The following is a 19,430-nucleotide window of genomic DNA, read 5'->3' as shown; positions in this document are numbered from 1 at the left end:
AACCCCATGATAGGTTGGCCTTTGGGTTTTCATAAGTTGGAAACAACTTGAAGGCACAGAACAACACAGTGTCAATGTATATGGCAAGAAAGAGAGAGATCCAGCAAGAGAAAAAGTGAGAAATGTTAAAGTTTCCTGGATCATTCTGATCACCTTTCTTGAAAATAGGCACAATGATGGCAAGACCTCATTCCTCGGGGATGCAGGTTGTGTGGTCTATACTGGTAAATAAGGCAGCAAGTACAGGGATCCACCAGTCCAAGTTGGTTTTAAACACTTCATCAGGAATATTATCACTGCCGGGGTTTCAAACCTGTGTTTACAATATGTATATGGATATTCATACATATTGCCAAGTCAGGCACATCAAATCAAATATGCAGATCAGGCAAAAGAGATGCTTGTTTCTGGTGAATTTTAATAGCAAACTCTAAAACATCTCACTCCAGAAATCACATCCATTTTTATAGATACAGGTTGAGACTCCCATATCCAGAATTCTGAAATTCTCCAAAAACCAAAACTTTTTTCACGAGTGGCTGAGATAGTGGCACCTTTGATTTCTGGTGGTTCAGTGTACACAATCTTTGTCCCAGGTGCACAATTATTAAACATATTGTATAAATTACCCCCAAGCTATGTATATAAGATATATACGAAACATAAATAAATTTTGCATTTAGACTTGGGTCTCATCTCCAAGATATCTTGTTATTTGCATATATGCAAATACAGATATCCAAAAATCCAAAAATAAAATTAATTAATAAATAAAAATAAAATAAAAAAATCCAAAACCCAAAACGCTTCTAGTCCCAAGCATTTTGGTTAAGAGATACTCAAACTATATTTCATTTCAACTATTTAACTTCACAGTTGTCATCTTCCTTCATATTATTATTATTATTATTATTATTATTACTATTTATTTATATCCCGCCTTTCTCTTAAGGCTGGGAGTCAGGGTGGCTTACAACATTAAAAAACACCATACAGTTAAAAACATACAAAAATAGTATATTAAAATAGAATTTAATTACTACAATAATTTAAAACAACAACATCAGGGACTGCCTGAAGGAAGAGGCTCCTCCCTCTTTTAACTGTCAGCTGTTAATTTTGATTTTTAAACTGTGATTTGTATTGTATTATATTTGTAACCTGTATCGTATTGTATCTTATTCTGTTTGTAAACCGCCGTGATCATAGGAATGGCGGTATATAAATAAAATTTCAATCAATCAATCAATCTTGGCCTGAGAGGGAGCAATCAGGCAGACTCAGCAACATCAGGGACTGCCTGAAGGACGAGACTTCTCCCTCCTTTAACTGTCACCTTGTATTTTGTATTGTATTACAATTTTTACTGTACACTGCTATGATCATTGCGGAATAGCGGTCTTTAAATAAAACATATTATTATTATTATTATTATTATTATTAAAACAAATTCAGTGCTAAAATCAAGTTTTAAAAGATTAAAAGGCTTAAAATACATTAAAATGATATAACAACATCGCATCACATGCCCCATCATACCCATTTCTTTTAAATTGTCTGATTCAGGTCCACTTGAAGGTTTACTTTTTACTCTGTGTTGTGTAGCTTACAACTCCATGGAGGGGGGAATCAGCGTATTGAAAAATATGGTTATTGTTTTAACATTCAAACATAACTGAATTAAAAACAGGGGGAGTGTGTCCCTGTTATTTCTGCTGCACCTTTCAGCAGCTTTTGAAACCATCAACCATGGTGTCTTTCTGGGCCTCCTCTCTGGGATGGGACTCTGTGTGTGTGTGTGTGTGTGTGTGTGTGCTCAGTCAGAAAGAAGTCCCTCTGATTTTTTTTAAATTAAAATTTATTAATACATTCTAAAACAAATCATGACAACAAACAGTATACCAAAACAACAATAAATAAAGACAATAACCCTTTCAGGTAAGGCCCTGAAAGTTATAGATAAAAGGTGTGTTCAGGGATCCTGAAAGACATCTTTCCATAAAAATTTAGCTAAAATTGGGGGATGTCTAGAGACTAAATCTCGCTGGATGTATTCAATAAATGGGTGCCAAATCTTATGGAAGGTCAGTCCAGAGTGTCAGCCTCTCGCTCAGTTGTTATTCTCTGCCGTTTTCTCCATTAACCACAAGCCCCAGAGTCTAGTCCCTCTGATTTGGTGTAATGGAGGAAGGCTTGCAAACTTGCATTCTATTTTGTAACTGGACAAATGCAGGTTTGTATTAGCATGGTGTAGCGTAGCAGTTTAAGCGATGGACTCTGGATCACGTCCTCTATTTGATCACGTCCTCAATTTTTTTCTGGAATGTCCTCCATTTCACAGCGCCTTGTTCTTCTTTGAGGTAAGGACATTAGGACATTGGGCCACCCTGTTTTAGCCTTAACACTTTTTGTGCTTTCAAGGCTGGTGCCACAAGAGCAACTTAACCCCGTCATGTTGCGTTGTTATGTGTGGGAGTGTACATCCGCACAGCAGAGATAATCAGGTTTGACACCATTTTAACTTCCCTGGCTCAATGCTATGGAATTCTAGAGTATTCCAGAACAATGCTCTGGTGCCACAATTAATTCTATAGCACCAAGTTAAAGCAGTGTCAAACTGGATTATTTCTGCTGCCGAAATGCCTGTAAGAAATAACTCTCTAAGGCTCCATCCACAGTGCAGAAATAACTTGGTTTGAGATCGCTTTAACTACCCTGGCGCAATGCTAGGGAATTCTGGGAACTGTAGTTTTGTGAGACATTGCCTTCATTTCAGCACAATGGATACTTGAAAGGAATGATTTCAGTGTAGATTCAGTGAAGGGTGCGTTGTTGCTGCTGGTAAAAGCATTCAGAGTTCTGGGAGTATATTGCAAGCCTACAAGGCATTTTAATAAAGGTCCAAAACATACTGCAGAAATACTAGTTTGAGACTGCTTTAACTGCCAGGGAATTATAGGGACTGTAGCTTTGTGAGACACTGAGCCTTCTCTGTCAGAGAGAGAGAGAGCGCGCGCTCTGGTGCCACAACGAACTACAATTCCCAGGATTCCTTGGCACTGAGCCAGGGCAGTTAAATCAGTCTGAAACTGGATTATTTCTGCAGCGTGTTTTGGCCCAAGGCCTCACCCATAGAGCAGAAATAACTCGGTTTGAGATTGCTTTAACTGCCTTGGCTCAATGCTAGAGAATTCTGGGAACTGTAGTTTTGTGAGGTATTGAGCTTTCTTTATCGTAAGAAACTACAGTTCCCAAAATCCCCTGGCGCTGGGGCAGGGCAGTCGAAAAGGCCTCAAGGTGGATTATTCCTGCAGTGTGTGTTTTATTTACTGTTGTTTTCATTTATGAGTGTATTTTCTTTATTGTTTATCGATTAGCTTTTGGGCCTAAGGCCTCACCCACGGGGGAAATAAGGCGCTTTGACACGGCTCCATGCTATGGAATTCTGGGAATTGGAGTTTGTTGTGGCCCCAGAGCGGAGCGAGTTTGTTGCGGCTCTGCTCTGAGGCCACAACAAACTCCAATTCCCAGAATTCCATAGCATGGAGCCAGGAAGAGTTGACTCGTTGTCGAAGCGCCTTATTTCCTCCGTGTGGCTCCTAGAGCCTTTAACCCTTTAGGCTCCTCCTTTTGGTTCCCTCACAATAAAAAACGGCCTCCCAACGGCCGGCGCCCGGCCTCTCTGCGCATGCGCAAAGCCCTCCGAACTTAGCCTAGCGCTGCTCGCTGCTTCTCCGAAGACGAGAAGAGAAGAGAAAGAGAGCGAAGAAGAGTTGAGACTCAGGACGGAGACCGAGGCAGAAGGAGGAGCAGGAGGTGAGTCGCGGAAGGCGCCGGTCCCAGCTCTCCTACTTTCAGCCAGAGAGCCCGGCCCCTGTCTGGGGCGAAGGGAGGGAAAGACGCCCCCGTCCGACCTCCTCGCCCCTTTTCTCCTGCTGCTCTTCTTGGCCCCAACCACTAGGCTTCCCTCCCGCCATTTTGTGGCTCCTGAAGAGGGCAGAGCCCGACCTCCTTTGAGTTCTGGCTGGCTCTCTCTGGTCTGGAGCTTCTGCGGCGAAGAAGTTTTGGGGGAGACGCCAACTTCCTTCCTTCCTTCCTTCCTCTTCTTCTCCCGGGCAGCCCTTCCCCCGTCTCCCCCCAAAAGGTTACCTTTCTCTCTTAAACTGTTTCAGGGGCTGCACTATACTGATTGCCCATAAGGGAAACATTGGAGATGGGAAGGGATTCTCCTATTATTTCCAGTGGCAAGGATCTCCCCAAGTCTTCCCCTATAGTCCCCTATAGGCATGCATTGCCCTACGTGTCCCTAGGGGCACATCTTCCCCTATAGTCCCCTATAGGTACGCATTGCCCTATGTGTCCCTAGGGGCACGTCTTCCCCTATAGTCCCCTATAGGCACGCATCGCCCTACGTGTCCCTAGGGGCACGTCTTCCCCTATAGGCACACATTGCCCTACGTGTCCCTAGGGGCACGCATTCTCCAAAGGCTGTGTTGTACAGAGATCTGCGTTGTGTGCTGTGGCAAGAATGTGTTTGGCAAAGTCCCAAACTGTACGACTGTCTTTTGTGTTCCTCTCAGAAAGATGGAAGCATAGTCTATAAGCAAAATGCTGCTTATATTTAAGTTTTATATAGTTCGCCATGTGTACAGAAAAGTGGGCAGAGAAATGTGCTCCATAGACAGTGTCCCTACATTTCCTATGGCTGCTCATCTGGCCAAAGGCAACAATGTCCCTCCTGCCTTTGTCCCTCAGTGAGCATCTAAAGCTGAACATGTCATCTTCTCACTATCCCCACATAGAGGTAGTTACACAGTTTTACCATATATACTCGTGTACAAGTCGAGGGAAGGTTTCAGGGTCAAAATCCTGGGTTTTGATATGACCCATGGATAAATCGAGGGTAAAACCTAGGGAGCTATAAGGAAGGATGGAAAGGGGGAAATACCACTTCCCTCCCTCCCTCCTTTTCCTTCTCTGGACCTCTAGGAAGCAAGTGGATTCAAATGGAGAGTTGTTTCCATAGGAAGCAAGGTTTTGCAAAAGGGACTGGAGAGATGGTTTTAAATGGAGAGGTTATTTTGATAGGAAGCCAGGGACCAAGTGGATTTAATGGAGAGGTTTTTCCATAGGAAGCAAAGACTTGCAAAAGGGACTGGAGGAGGAAGGAATTGCACTACTGATGTATTGATCCTTATATACATTTTAGGGTCAATTTTGGGGCATACATTTCTCAACTTATAATTGAGTATAGACAGTAATTATAAAAGGCTTTCCTGGGCATCATTTCACTCCATTCATCTGCAAAAGCTTATACTACAACTTCTACACACTACAAGATTCCCTTGCATTGTATGTAGGAGTTCTTCACTAATGCTATAGGTTGTCTTACATAAAAGTCTTTGTATTGCACACTGAGGTCCAATTTGAGACCACTTTATCTGCCCTTGTTCAATGCTAGGGAATTCTGGGAACTGTAGTTTTGTGGGACATTGAGCCTTCTCTGTCAGAGAGTTCTGGTGTCACAATAAACTACAGTTCCCAGGACTCCCTAGGACTGACCCAGGGCAGTTAAAGTGGCCTCAAACGGGATTATTTCTGCAGTGTGTTTTGGACCTGAGAGTTTAGGCACTGCTTTAACTGCTCTGGCTCAAGGCTGTGGAATTCTGGGAGTTGGAGTTCGTTGTGGGGCCCAGAATGGAGTTAAAGCTGTGCCAAACCGGGTTATTTCTCCAGTGTGGATGCAGCCCCAGTCTCCAAAGAAAAGGAAACTTTCAACATTTCTTCAAGCAAAATTTTGGTGCAAGGCTCCCCCTTTCTCTGTGTATCCGCCAACTAATTATAGATTTGATATCCCTAATGAGGTATCCTTTGATTCACCAAAGCTTAGGGTATCATCAGATGTTTTAAAAATGCATTTCTCTGTTGTCTTAGGCATTTTTCTTTTCTTTATTTTTTGGAGGAAGGTATCAATATTTTTCAGTGAAGGAATTTAACACTTTTGACTTCTGAAGAAAGTACAATAATAGTGGATGGAGCTTCTGTTTTAGGAGTATATAGGAGGGTTGTAGTACTGCAGCAACAGCTGTAAAACATTTTCCCCCTCACATATTAATGTATTATTTCTATTTTATCTCTGACTCTTGAACCATATCTCTGTAAATTTGTATTTTAGTTAAGCGCCCTTCCTTCTCATCCCATATTGCTTGCTTTCTTCATCACATTATATATATATATATATATGTGTGTGTGTGTGTGTGTCTTCTTCTCTTTGGGTTCCATTTATTAACCTTTTGTCCTTTTGTTTTCTTTCCATTATTTCTCTCAAGCTCTATTTTGTGTTTCTGTTACTGTTTTTGAACCCCACACAATACTCTCCATTTACATTTTCATCCTCTCTCTTTTCTGCCCCTTTCCTTTCATTTAAGCTCTGCTTTTATTGTTCCTTCCTTCAACACAGTTTGGCCAACAAGGTAGAATTAATCAAATCTACTGTGAATGAATATGGATCTAAGTGGCAGATTCAGCAGTTCATCTAATCCAAATAAATAAATAGATAGATAGATAGATAGATAGATAGATAATTTATGGAAAACTCCTTGGCAAGACATAGAGTAAGACTCTGTGTGAGAATTGCACTGTTTGAAACAGTTAGCTACCTACATTTACTCTGAGTGGTGATGCTATAGGTATAATCTAATACAGTTTGTTTCTCTGTTATAAATTAGTCCAGAGACGATGAGGTTTATATTTTAAGTAATAGAATTTCATGTTTGTCAAATAGTAGATGGATACTTAAAAGATATAGCCATGTTAGTCTGTAGAATCAGTACGTAGAGAGATCTTGTAGCACTTGTGAGTCTCAAAGATCTGTGTACAGTACTTGATGACAGATTGAGGCTACAATCCTACACAGATTGTTTGGAGTAATTCTGATTGAATTCCTGACTTTTTTCTAAGCAGTTGTACATACAAATGTGATGTAAGGGTTTGATTATTTGTTCGTTTATCCTTTTTTCTGAGCTGGCAAAAATATTAAAAGTCTGGAGGAAGAACTGTGGTGACAGCAAGAGACGCCTTATCCTCCTGACTGGCATTCTTACCTTTTCTATTCATGGATGTAGTACTGTATAGGGAGAAGGTGTTTCCTTCACTGAGTCCAAGAGCTTTGACTGACATTGGAAAGAGCCCAGCCCATTCAAGATTTCTCCACTTAAGTCATCTATCTAAGGCAGTGCTTCTCAATTATTTTCTGTCATGCCCCCCCTAGGAAGAAGAAAACATTTCACGCCCCCCGCGCGACTGTAAATAGTATCATTTGTCTATAAAATTGTTATAAGTACACCTCTGCATAACAGAGCTTCGCGCCCCCCTTTATGGAGCCTCGGGCCCCCCCTGGGGGGCCCGCCCCACTATTTGAGAAACACTGATCTAAGGGAAGAAGATGACAGTAGGAGCAGCTCTGCTGTCCATCTATTCCCAGAAGATTATCTGTTATCAAATTTGCTCTTTGAGAGATGCGGACAAAAGTGGGTTCTGAAATGGGGATGCTGTCCAGTCAGTATGAGGTGTAGAATGAGGAGGTGTGCTCCTTTGTTCAGAAACAGGTTTATATGTTAAAGCCCACCCCAATAGAAGTTTTATTGTAACATTTAAATAACCTTTTACTGTTGCAGCCATTTAAAAAATTTAATGTGTAAATGTGGTGTATATACTTTGTAGTAGTGTGTAATTCATGTGTGTATTTTGTAGATTGAAGGATAACTTTATTTTTAATGGAATTTGACCTGTGCGCCCCCCCCCCCCATGACATACTGTTGTCATTAAAGAACAATCCTTCTGTCATGGCATTCTGTTATGGAAAATAGCAGGCTTTTTCCGTAGAACAAATGGTTCTGACTTTGACCATACTCATTGGTTACTACTGCATGAAGATGACACATTAATGTGTGAGAAACATACTATCTTTATGACCTCTGTGTATGAAATTAATGGAACTGACATAAATCAACAGGCAACTTGAAGGCACGCAAATACACATACATGTATCTCAACAGTTAGTCCAGCTCATCAGAGAATAAGAAACACCTTTAAAAAGCAAAAAAGGAATCAACTGTGGACAAAGCAGACGGCAAGTAAGGGGCAGCTTAACGCCACCACTTTGAGCGCCAGATTGGGGTCATGGCAACTGCATGCCACAGCCCCAATCTGGCATTTTTCCAGGCTAAAAAGAAGCAGCAAAATGCTGCTTATTTTTCCCTGGGAAAAGGGCATCCTTGCCACCACTGTGGCACTTTTTGGCAATCCTTTTGTTGTGCAACGTGTGAATGCTATGTCAAAGGAGCACCATAATGCACCCGTCAGGCAGATGGCATGGTGCCAGCATCAGGGTGGTGTCATGGTGTGCATCGTCCAAATGCCACACCCCCATGCCACCCTGTTGCCGGCGCTTACTACCGGTCTGTGCAGCCTCTAAGAGAAAGTGATCATCTGTGTCAAACTATATCAGATAGAGAGGATAAAGATATTAAGGAATGAGTAGAGATTTTTGTAGTAGGAGTAGATTGATAGTTTTAGCAAAAGCAAGTTTCCAGGGATGTTGGCATCCCAGTTGGAAGAGAAAAACTGAGACAGTGGGAGAATCTGTTTTAATTGCCTGTTTGCTTTGGTTCATTATAGATAGTTATGAGAAGAGGAATATTCTTTAAAAAACATAATTTATTTTCTTAGAATGTTTATAGGTTTTTCTAATGCGTCTGTAAAAGCTTGTTATAAAGTGTTTTTATGTATTTCTATATAAACCTTACATCAACATTTTATGCCATTTATGTGCTGCTGCTTTGCTTTGTATAGGTTTAAACTACTGTAATTGTTTAAGTTGTCATTGGCTTGCCTGCCAGCTGGGGAAAACTTTAAAAATGATTGTTTCAGGTTAGGGTTGAGTCTTTCTCCTATTTTGAGTAAGCAGAATCCACACTGTCCTTTAGCATTTGGGCCCTGCAGTGGGAATGACAATGTGCCATGACTTAATTTTACGTTAGATCAGGACTTTCAAACCTGAGGGATGGTCTGTGTTTGTTCAGAATGCGTACTGCCATCAAGCACTGGAACAAGGATGAACTATCAAAAAGTTAGCTAGACATTCAATGAATAATAACAGACCAGTACTGATCTGCTATTTAATAAACCAGTATGAGGGTTATGTGATAGTCCAGTCTTTTAAATAGCCACAAATGTGAATTAAAAGATTAAATAGAAGGACAAATCCAAATACTTCAGCATATATACTGGCTTCAGTCTCCAAAAGTGGAATGAGTCACCAGGTTTACAACAAAGGGACCCACTAAATTTCGAACGTGTGTCCTTTAAACTCTGTTGGCAACATTGTACCAATTATACACTGTAATACTCCAGAATCGTGTTTTGTTACAGACTTCATGCAGAACTACTCCTGTAAGGTAGGCCTTTTACAACATTGTCATTTTAAGAGTTTTAAACAATTCCCCTTCAGCAACCTGCTCTGCATGTTGGTGTGTGCCTTCAGGTCATTTCCAACTTATGACAACCCTAAGGTAAACCTATTATGGTGTTTTCTTGACCAGATTGGTTCAAATTACCTTCTTCTAAGGCTGAGAAAGTGTGATAACCCAGTGGACTCAATGGCTGAGCAGGGATTCGAACCCTGGTTTCAAGAGTCATGGCAGTTTCATAGCAATGACAAAACAGTAACAACCAATTTGTTGCATTTAGCCATTGGCATACATTCACATTCCTTTCAGGGGTAATGGAATGGAATAAAAAAGTACCTCATGCTGGTTTGTAACTGAAGCTAATGAGAGTGCGGAGAGGAGAAGCAAACCTTCCCTCTGTTCAAAAGTAGGAAGGATTGTACTTGATCCTGTCCAAGAAGGATCAAGTGAAGATACTGAGAGAGATGGGAACAAAAAGATCAGGTGGATACATCCACATTTCATTGCCAAGCAGGCAGAGGTATATTTAGGGATTGTGCATGGCCCAGGAACGATACAAACAAAGATGCAGTGCTAGAAATATTTTAAATATTCTGCTTCTCACAGAAAGTAGTTTTTACTGCATAATCTGTGATACAGAGAGATGTGGCATTTATTTCATGACATGGAATTAAAGGAATTATACAAAAGTTCAGGGGTGTAAACCTGAGTTGAGCACATTGGCCAGTTGCTCCTCATGGATATATAGCTTGGACAGAATGAGATCTGGGAGGAACTTTTGATCTGTTATTAGGGCACTGCCAACTTAGAGTAGCAATGAGTCAGAAGAGGTTTCATGCATTCACAAGATACTTGAATTTTGACCATAGGGAAACCAGTGATGCATGCAATCATTGAAAAATTGACGATATGGACTGTTTATTGAGTAGTTTTGAATGTGATACACACCAGAGATAGATCATAGAATCATAGAGACTGCAAGGGCCATCCAGTCCAACCCCCTGCCATGCAGGAAATCCAAATCAAAACACCCCCAACAGATCTATCAACTGAAGAGCAGCTGGTTGTGTTCTGAAGTACATGCCCATTGCAGCAGTATAGACCCAATACAAACAAGCTTGTAAAATGTGGGCTAGACAAAGGAACTGTTAAATGGATCTGTAATTGGTTGACCGGCCGAACCCAAAGGGTGCTCAACAATGGCTCTTTTTCAGCCTGGAGAGAAGTGACCAGTGGGGTCCCACAGGGCTCTGTCCTGGGCCCAGTGCTATTCAACATCTTTATCAATGACCTGGATGACAGAATTGGGAGCATACTTATCAAATTTGCAGATGACACCAAATTAGGGGGAATAGCTAATACCCCAGAGGACAGGATCAAGATTCAAAATGACCTGAATAGACTAGAAAGCTGGGCCAAAGCTAAAATGAAATTCAACATGGAGAAATGTAAGGTATTGCACTTAGGGCAGAAAAATGAAATGCACAGATATAGGATGGGAGACACCTGGCTGAATGAAACTACGTGTGAAAGGGATCTAGGAGTCCAAGTAGACCACAAGTTGAACATGAGTGAACAGTGTGATGCGGCAGCTAAAAAGGCCAATGCTATTTTAAGCTGCATCAATAGAAGTATAGTGTCTAGATCAAGAGAAGTAATAGTGCCACTGTATTCTGCTCTGGTCAGGCCCCACCTAGAATATTGTGTCCAGTTCTGGGCACCACAATTCAGAAAGGACATTGAGAAACTGGAGCGTGTCCAAAGGAGGGCGACAAAAATGGTGAAAGGTCTGGAAACCATGCCCTATGAGGAACGACTTAGGGAGCTGGGGATGTTTAGCCTGGAGAAAAGAAGGTTAAGAGGCGATATGATAGCCCTGTTTAAATATTTGAAAGGATGTCATGTTGAAGAGGGAGCAAGCTTGTTTTCTGCTGCTCCAGAAAACAGGACCCGGAACAATGGATGCAAGTTCCAGGAAAAGAGATTCCATCTGAACATTAGGAGGAACTTCCTGACAGTTAGGGCTGTTCGACAATGGAATGCACTCCCTCGGAGGGTGATAGAGTCTCCTTCCTTGGAGGTCTTTAAACAGAGGCTGGATGGCCATCTGTCAGGGATGCTTTGATTTAGATTTCCTGCATGGCAGGGGGTTGGACTGGATGGCCCTAGTGGTCTCTTCCAACTCTATGATTCTATGAATAAATCAGGAAAATATTGGCTAAAAGCATAGAAGTGTTGTGATGCTAAAACATGAGATTCTCTGGAATTAGACATATACCTAAGCAGGCAAGCTGGTATATCATAGGAAGTCTAGCTCAGTTACAGTGTGGCAAGAACAATTTAGAACTAGCAGAATTGTTAACTAGCCAAAACCTACTGTATGCTGGCAACATTCAACAAAAGTGAATAGCCTTTCATTGGGAGGCATCTCCTTCAGTAGGGATAATTTTGTTATTGGGGTAGAAAATAACCTCATTATACCATTAATTTTAGGTGTTCATACTAATAAAAGCTAGTGTATCCTTTCAGGGCTCTTGCCTGTTTTCTAATTTTTAGAGGTTTTTCAAGTTTTCCATTTTCTCTTGGAAATCACAGTGGTAGTGTATGTAAAACACAAGTTATTTTGCTTTTCCTTTTTTGTGCTAAAAATAAGGTTTGTTAGCCACTCAGAACAAATTTTATTCCTTGTGTGAACATGTACTTTCTAGCTCTTGGTATTTCATCATCATCATCATCATTATTATTATTATTATTATTATTATTATTATTTCTTACCTATCTCTTCCCACAGATCGAGGTGGGAAACAGCAATTATCAGATGAACATTAGTTAAAAAGACATTGGTTGGAACAGACATCAACTAAAATAATAAACAATATGTACACATATTAAATAATCTACATTTGAAATTTATCATTTAAAATTCACAATTTAAAATCTTCTGAATAAGCCTGCAGGAAGAGATTGATCTTTAATGCTCCTTTGAATTCGGACAGCATATTCAGCTGTCAAATCTCTTCTGGCAGGTCATTCCTCAATCTAGGGGCAGTGGAAGAAAAAGTCCTCAGGCTCACAGTTGCTAACCTAGTCTTGGATGACCGGAGTAAATGTTCACCAGAGGACCTTAGCATATGGGGATTATATGGGACTGACTATTCTGCCATTAGCAGAGGAGGTGAGTAGAAATGGGGCTGGAGCTCATGTGGAATTGTGCACATCACAGGTGCTAAAATTAGCCTTTCTGCAAACCTATTGAAGTTTTTGTTTTATTTGTACAATAATCTGAAATATAGATTGTCCAAAATGCCATTAGTGAAGATGCATTTCCTCCTATAATATAAAATACCAGCATTTCGTCCCACCCATAATTTAAAATACTAAACACCACTCTTAAACATTGAAAATTATATAGGTATATGATTTATTCTTGAAGGCTCCTGTCCCTTGTGTTTTTGTGCAGAAACAGCCAGATTTCTCTTGTTGAGGAATTTTGATGCATTCTTGCATGAGGAATGAATGAATGGTCTATTTTCAGTCTGTACTGTTTGTACTCAGAAGTAGCAGATTCTTACTAAGGTGAGGAGGATGCGGAGTGAGTGGGGATTTATGTGGAGTGAATGACCTCCTGTTGGGTTCTTTGGGTCATAATCCTGATTATTTTATTTATCATGGCACAGTTTGGGAATTACTCATGTAAAGGTTATCGACTGTTATAAATATTATCAAAATTTAAGCATACATATATCTCTCCAGTAAGGTGGCAACCAGTGACTTTTGTTGCCCAGACTGGGCTTCAAATATCCAGACAGCTAGTGGCAGTTGAATCACAAAGACTCTTTAACACTTGTAACGTCAGTACCTTATTATGAAGGCTAACTTTTTTTTCCATCTTTGAAAATCCTTTCAGCTGGAATGAATAATCACAACTCTTAAATGGTTCATGAAATGTAAGCGACTGGCCTGTTGATTCTGTGCCTTTTGTTTTGTTTTCAAGCCTAGTTTTGTTTCTTAATTTTTTTTAAAAAATCAAAGACTAAGCTGAAAGATGGAACAGAATCTATCGGAGAAAAAACCAGCCATCGCCCAGACTGCAGACTTCGATGTAATGGGTGCCTTAGACTGGAAAGACGGCATTGCCACCTTGCCGGGTAGCAACATACAAGTAAGGAAAAAGGGGGATAGGGTAATCAAAGGCCCTGATTTTATAACAGTACCAATGTTCTTTTGTCAAATTAGAGAAAAGATGTGAAACATTTTGCCCTCTGACATGAATTGTAGCTAAAGTAAAACAACGATCCTCTCACTAACATTTTTTTTACTGAGAACTTTTGATAATTGCTGATTTACCTGTTTGTTGCATCTCTGAAATTGAGTTTATGGAGGCAAGATGCCAGTAAAAAACTGTAACTTGGCCTTATGCATCAAAACAGAGTTAGTTAACAATTATTTTCAGAGACGTTCCACTGAACTGTAGCAAATGTAGCAAAAAGTATTGGACTATTTTGTTCTCTGATTTATTGGCACTCAGGCTCCTACTATATTTTTTCCTGGTAAATGTATACATTTATAAGGAAGCTTAGAACCTAGTAATGATTTCTGGTAGCCAGTAGCAGAAAAATGTTAAAGACATTGGGATGAAACACCATGAAAAGGAAAGCAGAAAAGCAAGTGGCTGATTGTTTAAGTCAGAGACTGGTCTGATGTGCTGTGTTGAGAGGAAGGGCCTTAGCTCCATCTATTGGGATGAGAGAAATCCCCAGTGCCACATGAATCTGCATCTAACCTGATGTCTTTCTCAGCAAAGATGATTAGTAGTAATGAACTTGCATAAATCCAGAATTTCTCATAAAAGACCTTTCTGCAGCCCCTTCCTACTAATTATGATCTCCATAATATATCTTGTTTTTTAAAAATATATTAATTATTTTAAAAAAGAAATCTAAAATGTTATACAGTATTGAAGATGATACATGATCCCAATGATGCAGCTTTTACAAAATAATAACATTATTGCATCTTGTTATACAGTGGGCCCTCTCCATATGCAGGGACATATGTTCTGGATCCCTCCGCATATGGGGAAAAACACGTAAGCTCAAACCCCATTGGCTGCAGTGGGGGAGTGCTTCTGTGTTTGGCGTGCGCACCATGGGCACATGCACCATTCATTGCCCGGCGGGTTAACCCGCATAAGGTTAAAGCCATGTATGGCGCGTACGTGTATGGCGCGGGCGTGCTGTAATGTTTCTGTAGTCACTTTGCATCTGGCTATGGGCCTAGCCAGTTGCACCTCTGTTTCTACCTGCTCCCCACAAGACATAGAATGGCCATGTGCAGAGAGGGTCTTATATCTGGGGGACAGAGACTTGGGTGCAGTAGAGAAAGGAAAGGAATACCAACTTCCACGGTACCCCAAAAACCCCACATACACACACATAAGAGAAACTTCAGTGCATGTATGTTACTAATAAGATGTTGGCTTTATAATCCATGGAGTCTGATTTTAAACATAGTTTAAATTGCAACAGTTCTTTTCCCCGAAACTGACAACAGATTATACAAAAACATAGTTTGAGAGGAATGGTTGGTTACAATTGGTTGGTTACAATACGTGTTAGGCAAATTACTCATGTGATCAAACCCTATTCATTTGAATGGGGTGCACCTCCACAGTGCACAGTGCGTTCCATGGACATACACTCCATTCACTATATTAGGGCTCGCTGTCCCCTTGACCTCAAGTCTGCGCATGGTGAGCCTGCATACGGCACAGGTATGCTGTATTGCAATGAAATAATATTTTATCATCGATATGAAATCTTTATTAATAAATAATGTCATGGCTCCCAAAAGCTATATTGCATTTCACATTGTAGAACACACCTGTGTGTGTTTCTAAGAGATATGTAGAATATTATGTTGTTCTTCTATTAAAAACAAGACATAACTAAGAGCTGGAACAACCGGCTCAAAAAAGCCCACTTCTGGGTGTCATCAGCATGTGGCATTTAGACACTGCATGTCCTGATGATGCTGAGAAGCCCAGCTGCCCAGATACAGGCAGCTTCATGACTCTGGCGATGTAGCAGACCACCAGAGTGTCATGAAGCTGCCATTGGGCCGCAGCTGGATGGGAAAAGCTGGCTTTTGCCAGCTGAAAAAGGAGTGAATCTTTGCCACTTCTTTTTTGGCCGGCTTCAAGGTGGATTGGAGCCACAGCGTGTGTTTACCACTGCCTCCATCTGTCTTCGGAAGGGGTGGCTTGAAGCCATCCCTTTAGGGCCATCTTTCGGCCCTAGATTCAATATATATTATAGTCATGTATTAGCCCACCGCTCTGACCTCGTTATACAGTGGGCCCTCGCCTTACGCGAGGATCCGTTCCGGATCCCTCCGCGTAAGGCAAATTCCGCCTATGCTCAAGCCCCATTGTAAACAATGGGGCTCGTGCACGGCGGTGCGGCGGTGCATGGGGCGCAACGGGCGCACGCGCCCATTCAATTGAATGGGACGTGCCGCCCCGCGCGCGCCCCGCGGCTTGAGCGCATATGCTCAAGCCGTGTAAGGCGCACCCGCATATGACACGGGCGCGCTGTATATAAATTTTTAATTCTGTTTTAATAGATATTTTAATTGTAACATGTTTAATCCTGTATTAAGGGGGGGAATTTGGGACACAATGTTTTAAATGTGGATTTTAATGTGTTGTGAACCGCTTTGATTGTCTCGTCACAGAAAAGCGGGATACAAATAAAAGTTTTATATTATTTATTATTTATTAGTCTCTCTCTCTCTCTCTCTCTCATTCTTTCTCTCTTACTCTTGATCAACAAGCTGTCTGTAGTGCACTTTTACCAATGAAACAAACAGTTTGCTTGGGATTTATGAGAATAAATAGTTTTCATTGTAACAAAAGCAATATCATAATATTTATATAGTGCTTAAGAATTCTTATGTACTAAATAAATCTCCCTTTAGAGTTTAGAGGTCTTCCATGGTTGTAATTTTCCATGACTTGTTTGTATGTTTTAAATGTAAATGTTGAGCCTTTCAGTAACTGGAGATGTAAGTACTGTATCTACAAGTGAAATGGAAATATTGTTAGTGGTATCTAATCAGAATGAAGCATTTTAGAGTCCTTCAAATTTCAAATGAATAGGCATGTGTTTAAATATCTCATATTGAAATTATTGGTACGTGACTGGCTTGTACTATGTGTGAGGAAGAAGTAATGATTTAATGTACTGTGGCACATACTACTTAAAAATGGACTCTGGGTGACACAGGAAATTGAAATTTCTGCTAGCACCTTATATGTTGCTTTTCTAAGAAAGGAATGTGCAAGTCTATACCTTTAATTTTTAATTTCAGTCTTACTGTTGTATATATATGTTAGGAGGGTTGTGTTAGGGACATAGCAGAAAACGTATAGCAGAGAAGCCACAGCCAGTAAGATTTTTGAAAGCATTCTTCCAGTGCACCAGATATTGACAATCATATTTATTTCTCTTCTTGAATTTTGATTTGAAACATTTGGCACTATGAGAAAGCATTTATTTGTATTCAGTTTAGATCTTTGATTGTATGTATGATCCTTCCTCATCATGTTACATTTGATCAGTTTGCTTCATGTTATACCCATTTATTTATTTATTTACGTTATTTATACCCTGCCCTTCAGCCCTAATGGCTCTCAGAGCGGCTTACAATTATTATTTTTAATAAGACGGTTCCCTGCCCTCATGATAGTCTTCAATTCATATTTAGTGTTCATACACTAAATATTCAATTCATACTTTAGTGTTCATACACTAAAGTAAATGAATACCTTTTTCATATGTGACCATGCTGCAGTGGCAATGCTCTTAATAGCTGATGTGAGCACAGCATTTAATTCTGTTTTCTTTGCTAATGGTGCCTTTTTGACATTCACTCAAACTTGTTTTATTGCTGAAACATATGTTCATTCTTCCAAATTTTGTTTGCAATGTTTTAGTTGTATGTTAACTTCATTCTTTTTTTCTTCTTCTCCCTTTACAGTTTCGTTTAAGTGAATTTGGAACACTGGAACTCATTACTGAAGTTGAAGCAAAAGCTGCAAAAGCTCTCTCTACTTCTTCAGTAAATATCAGTTCAGCCATATTTAACTTGTCTGCTTCTTCTGCTACCAACACTATATCTACCTGTCATCCTGAAGGTGAGCCTAGAAATGAGAGGTAGAATATATTATTGTGCAAGAGCATGAAACTTGACTAAAAAAAACAAGACAAAGAACCTTCCAAAACTAGCAGTTATGATCTGTGCAGAAGCTTGTGATCTAGCAATATGCTTGGATTTTTATTTTATTTTATTTTGGTTAATTTTTGAACCAGTGAAATGAATTCTTCTTTTCATAGAATTGTTACCAGTCATAGGTTATATTAGGAATCAAACAAATGAAATGAGAGAGACATTTTTGACCTTTGAAAGGTTATGGTTGAGCCAAAATACTCAGTTTCTGTGCAGTAGCAGTAAATCTTACACAAATATAGGCAGCCCGTGTATTACATGAGGTGTCAACTCCAGGACCCTTTGTGTTATACAATTTTCTAACCCAAAATGAACAATGGATGTGTTGTGGCCAAAGAAAACCAGCAAAACCTCTGTTCACCAGCATGACCCTTTCACCAACATGCCCAAACCAGCAACAAATGGCACAAGCTGACCAACAGGAATCACTCAATACTGAACAGAGCACAAGTAGCATGAGATAGCAGGAGCAGCACAAGATAGTGCAAGCAGCACAGAGGGGGGCTTCATGTAAAGTTGGGTATAGACTCGCATAATATGTGGGCTGCCTTTGCAACATATTTCTCTTGGGTATAATGAAGACACGTTGTTTAACTAAAGAATCAGAATCATTTTAGAGATTCTTTCCATTCCGGGTTGCAAATAATCAGGTCAGCTGGTTGTCAATATAAATGAAGTCTAGGAATTGACTATATCTATATGCTTAAAATTGCAAACAGTATTTTTATTGTCTGAGATATTACTCCATAATTAAAATATCACAAAAAATAAGTTCATGGTTTGGGCTTGGGTTTTGATTTTATTGACAGGACGGTCTCTAAATACTGGATTGAGAGTGATTAATTCCTTTGCAGTAACTCATGGGAGGCTGTGAAAAATAATGTAGGGAGCCCTCACATAAATGGTAAGGTATTTTTATTTTGAAATAATAATTAGCAATCATCTCTTTTTTGTAGTGTCCCTAAACAACATTTCCAGATCTGAACTTCAAGCCAGTGAAAATAACAGATACGTTGAACAAATGGACAACTTTGGGAATTTGCACCAGGAGCATAAAGAAAGGTGACAACTTCCCTTAATTTCATTTTACTTCAGAGATCATGTTACCAATTCTAAATATGAAGGTTTATGTAAATCTGCATGTACAGTTGGCCATCAACTTTTGCAGATTTTACTTTTGTGGATTTGATTATTGACACATTTGTAGCTGCTTCTGCTGGTTTACAAGTCTTCACCACTCTACTTCCTAGGATTAGGAGTGGTAGAAATCTCCTTCAGTGTCACCTGCCTTTTCTCAAGGAGAAGGAAGAGAAAGACAACAACATTAAAGAAGATTTTTGCAGCAGCCACAGCCGGCCTGGTGGTGGCTTGTCTTTTTTGCTCTCTTCCTCTTCTCTGTCTCCTTCCTGCAGCAGTGTTGTCATCCCAGAAGGCAGTAAGGGATGACAACACCTGGAGACTGGCCATGCAGGCAACAGAGGCAACTGGCATGTGATGGAGGCAGTTTGGGAGCAAGCAGCAGCAGAGTCTGCATCATGCATGTTTGTTTTTTTGGGGTTTTTAAATCCACCGTTTTTTCACTTTCATGGGGATCTGTGCCCCTAATCCCTGTGAAAGCTGTTGGCAGGCTGCCTGGCAAGTATGAAGTGTAATTATGCATTCCACAGTCTG

The 19,430-nt window shown here is 40.2% G+C and overlaps 1 protein-coding gene across 2 annotated transcripts in view; it reads left to right on the top strand.

Moving 5' to 3' along the window:
* The first annotated feature begins 3,597 nt into the window (after positions 1–3,597).
* Positions 3,598–19,430, top strand: part of LOC121915446 (lethal(3)malignant brain tumor-like protein 4) — a 101,732-nt gene continuing 85,899 nt past the window's right edge. Inside the window, exons 1-4 of one of the 2 annotated variants that reach the window (XM_042439745.1) lie at positions 3,598–3,816; positions 13,503–13,632; positions 17,511–17,667; positions 18,716–18,821. In XM_042439745.1, coding sequence (XP_042295679.1) covers positions 13,516–13,632; positions 17,511–17,667; positions 18,716–18,821 — 380 coding nt within the window. In that variant the 5' untranslated portion in view covers positions 3,598–3,816; positions 13,503–13,515. The remainder of the gene's footprint in view (positions 3,817–13,502; positions 13,633–17,510; positions 17,668–18,715; positions 18,822–19,430) is intronic. The other variant, XM_042439746.1, reaches the window with a different exon arrangement.

The sequence above is a fragment of the Sceloporus undulatus genome, chromosome 9 (assembly GCF_019175285.1).
Source record: "Sceloporus undulatus isolate JIND9_A2432 ecotype Alabama chromosome 9, SceUnd_v1.1, whole genome shotgun sequence".
Classification (NCBI taxonomy): Eukaryota; Metazoa; Chordata; class Lepidosauria; order Squamata; family Phrynosomatidae; genus Sceloporus; species Sceloporus undulatus.
This window is presented reverse-complemented; position numbering and strand designations above follow the sequence as displayed.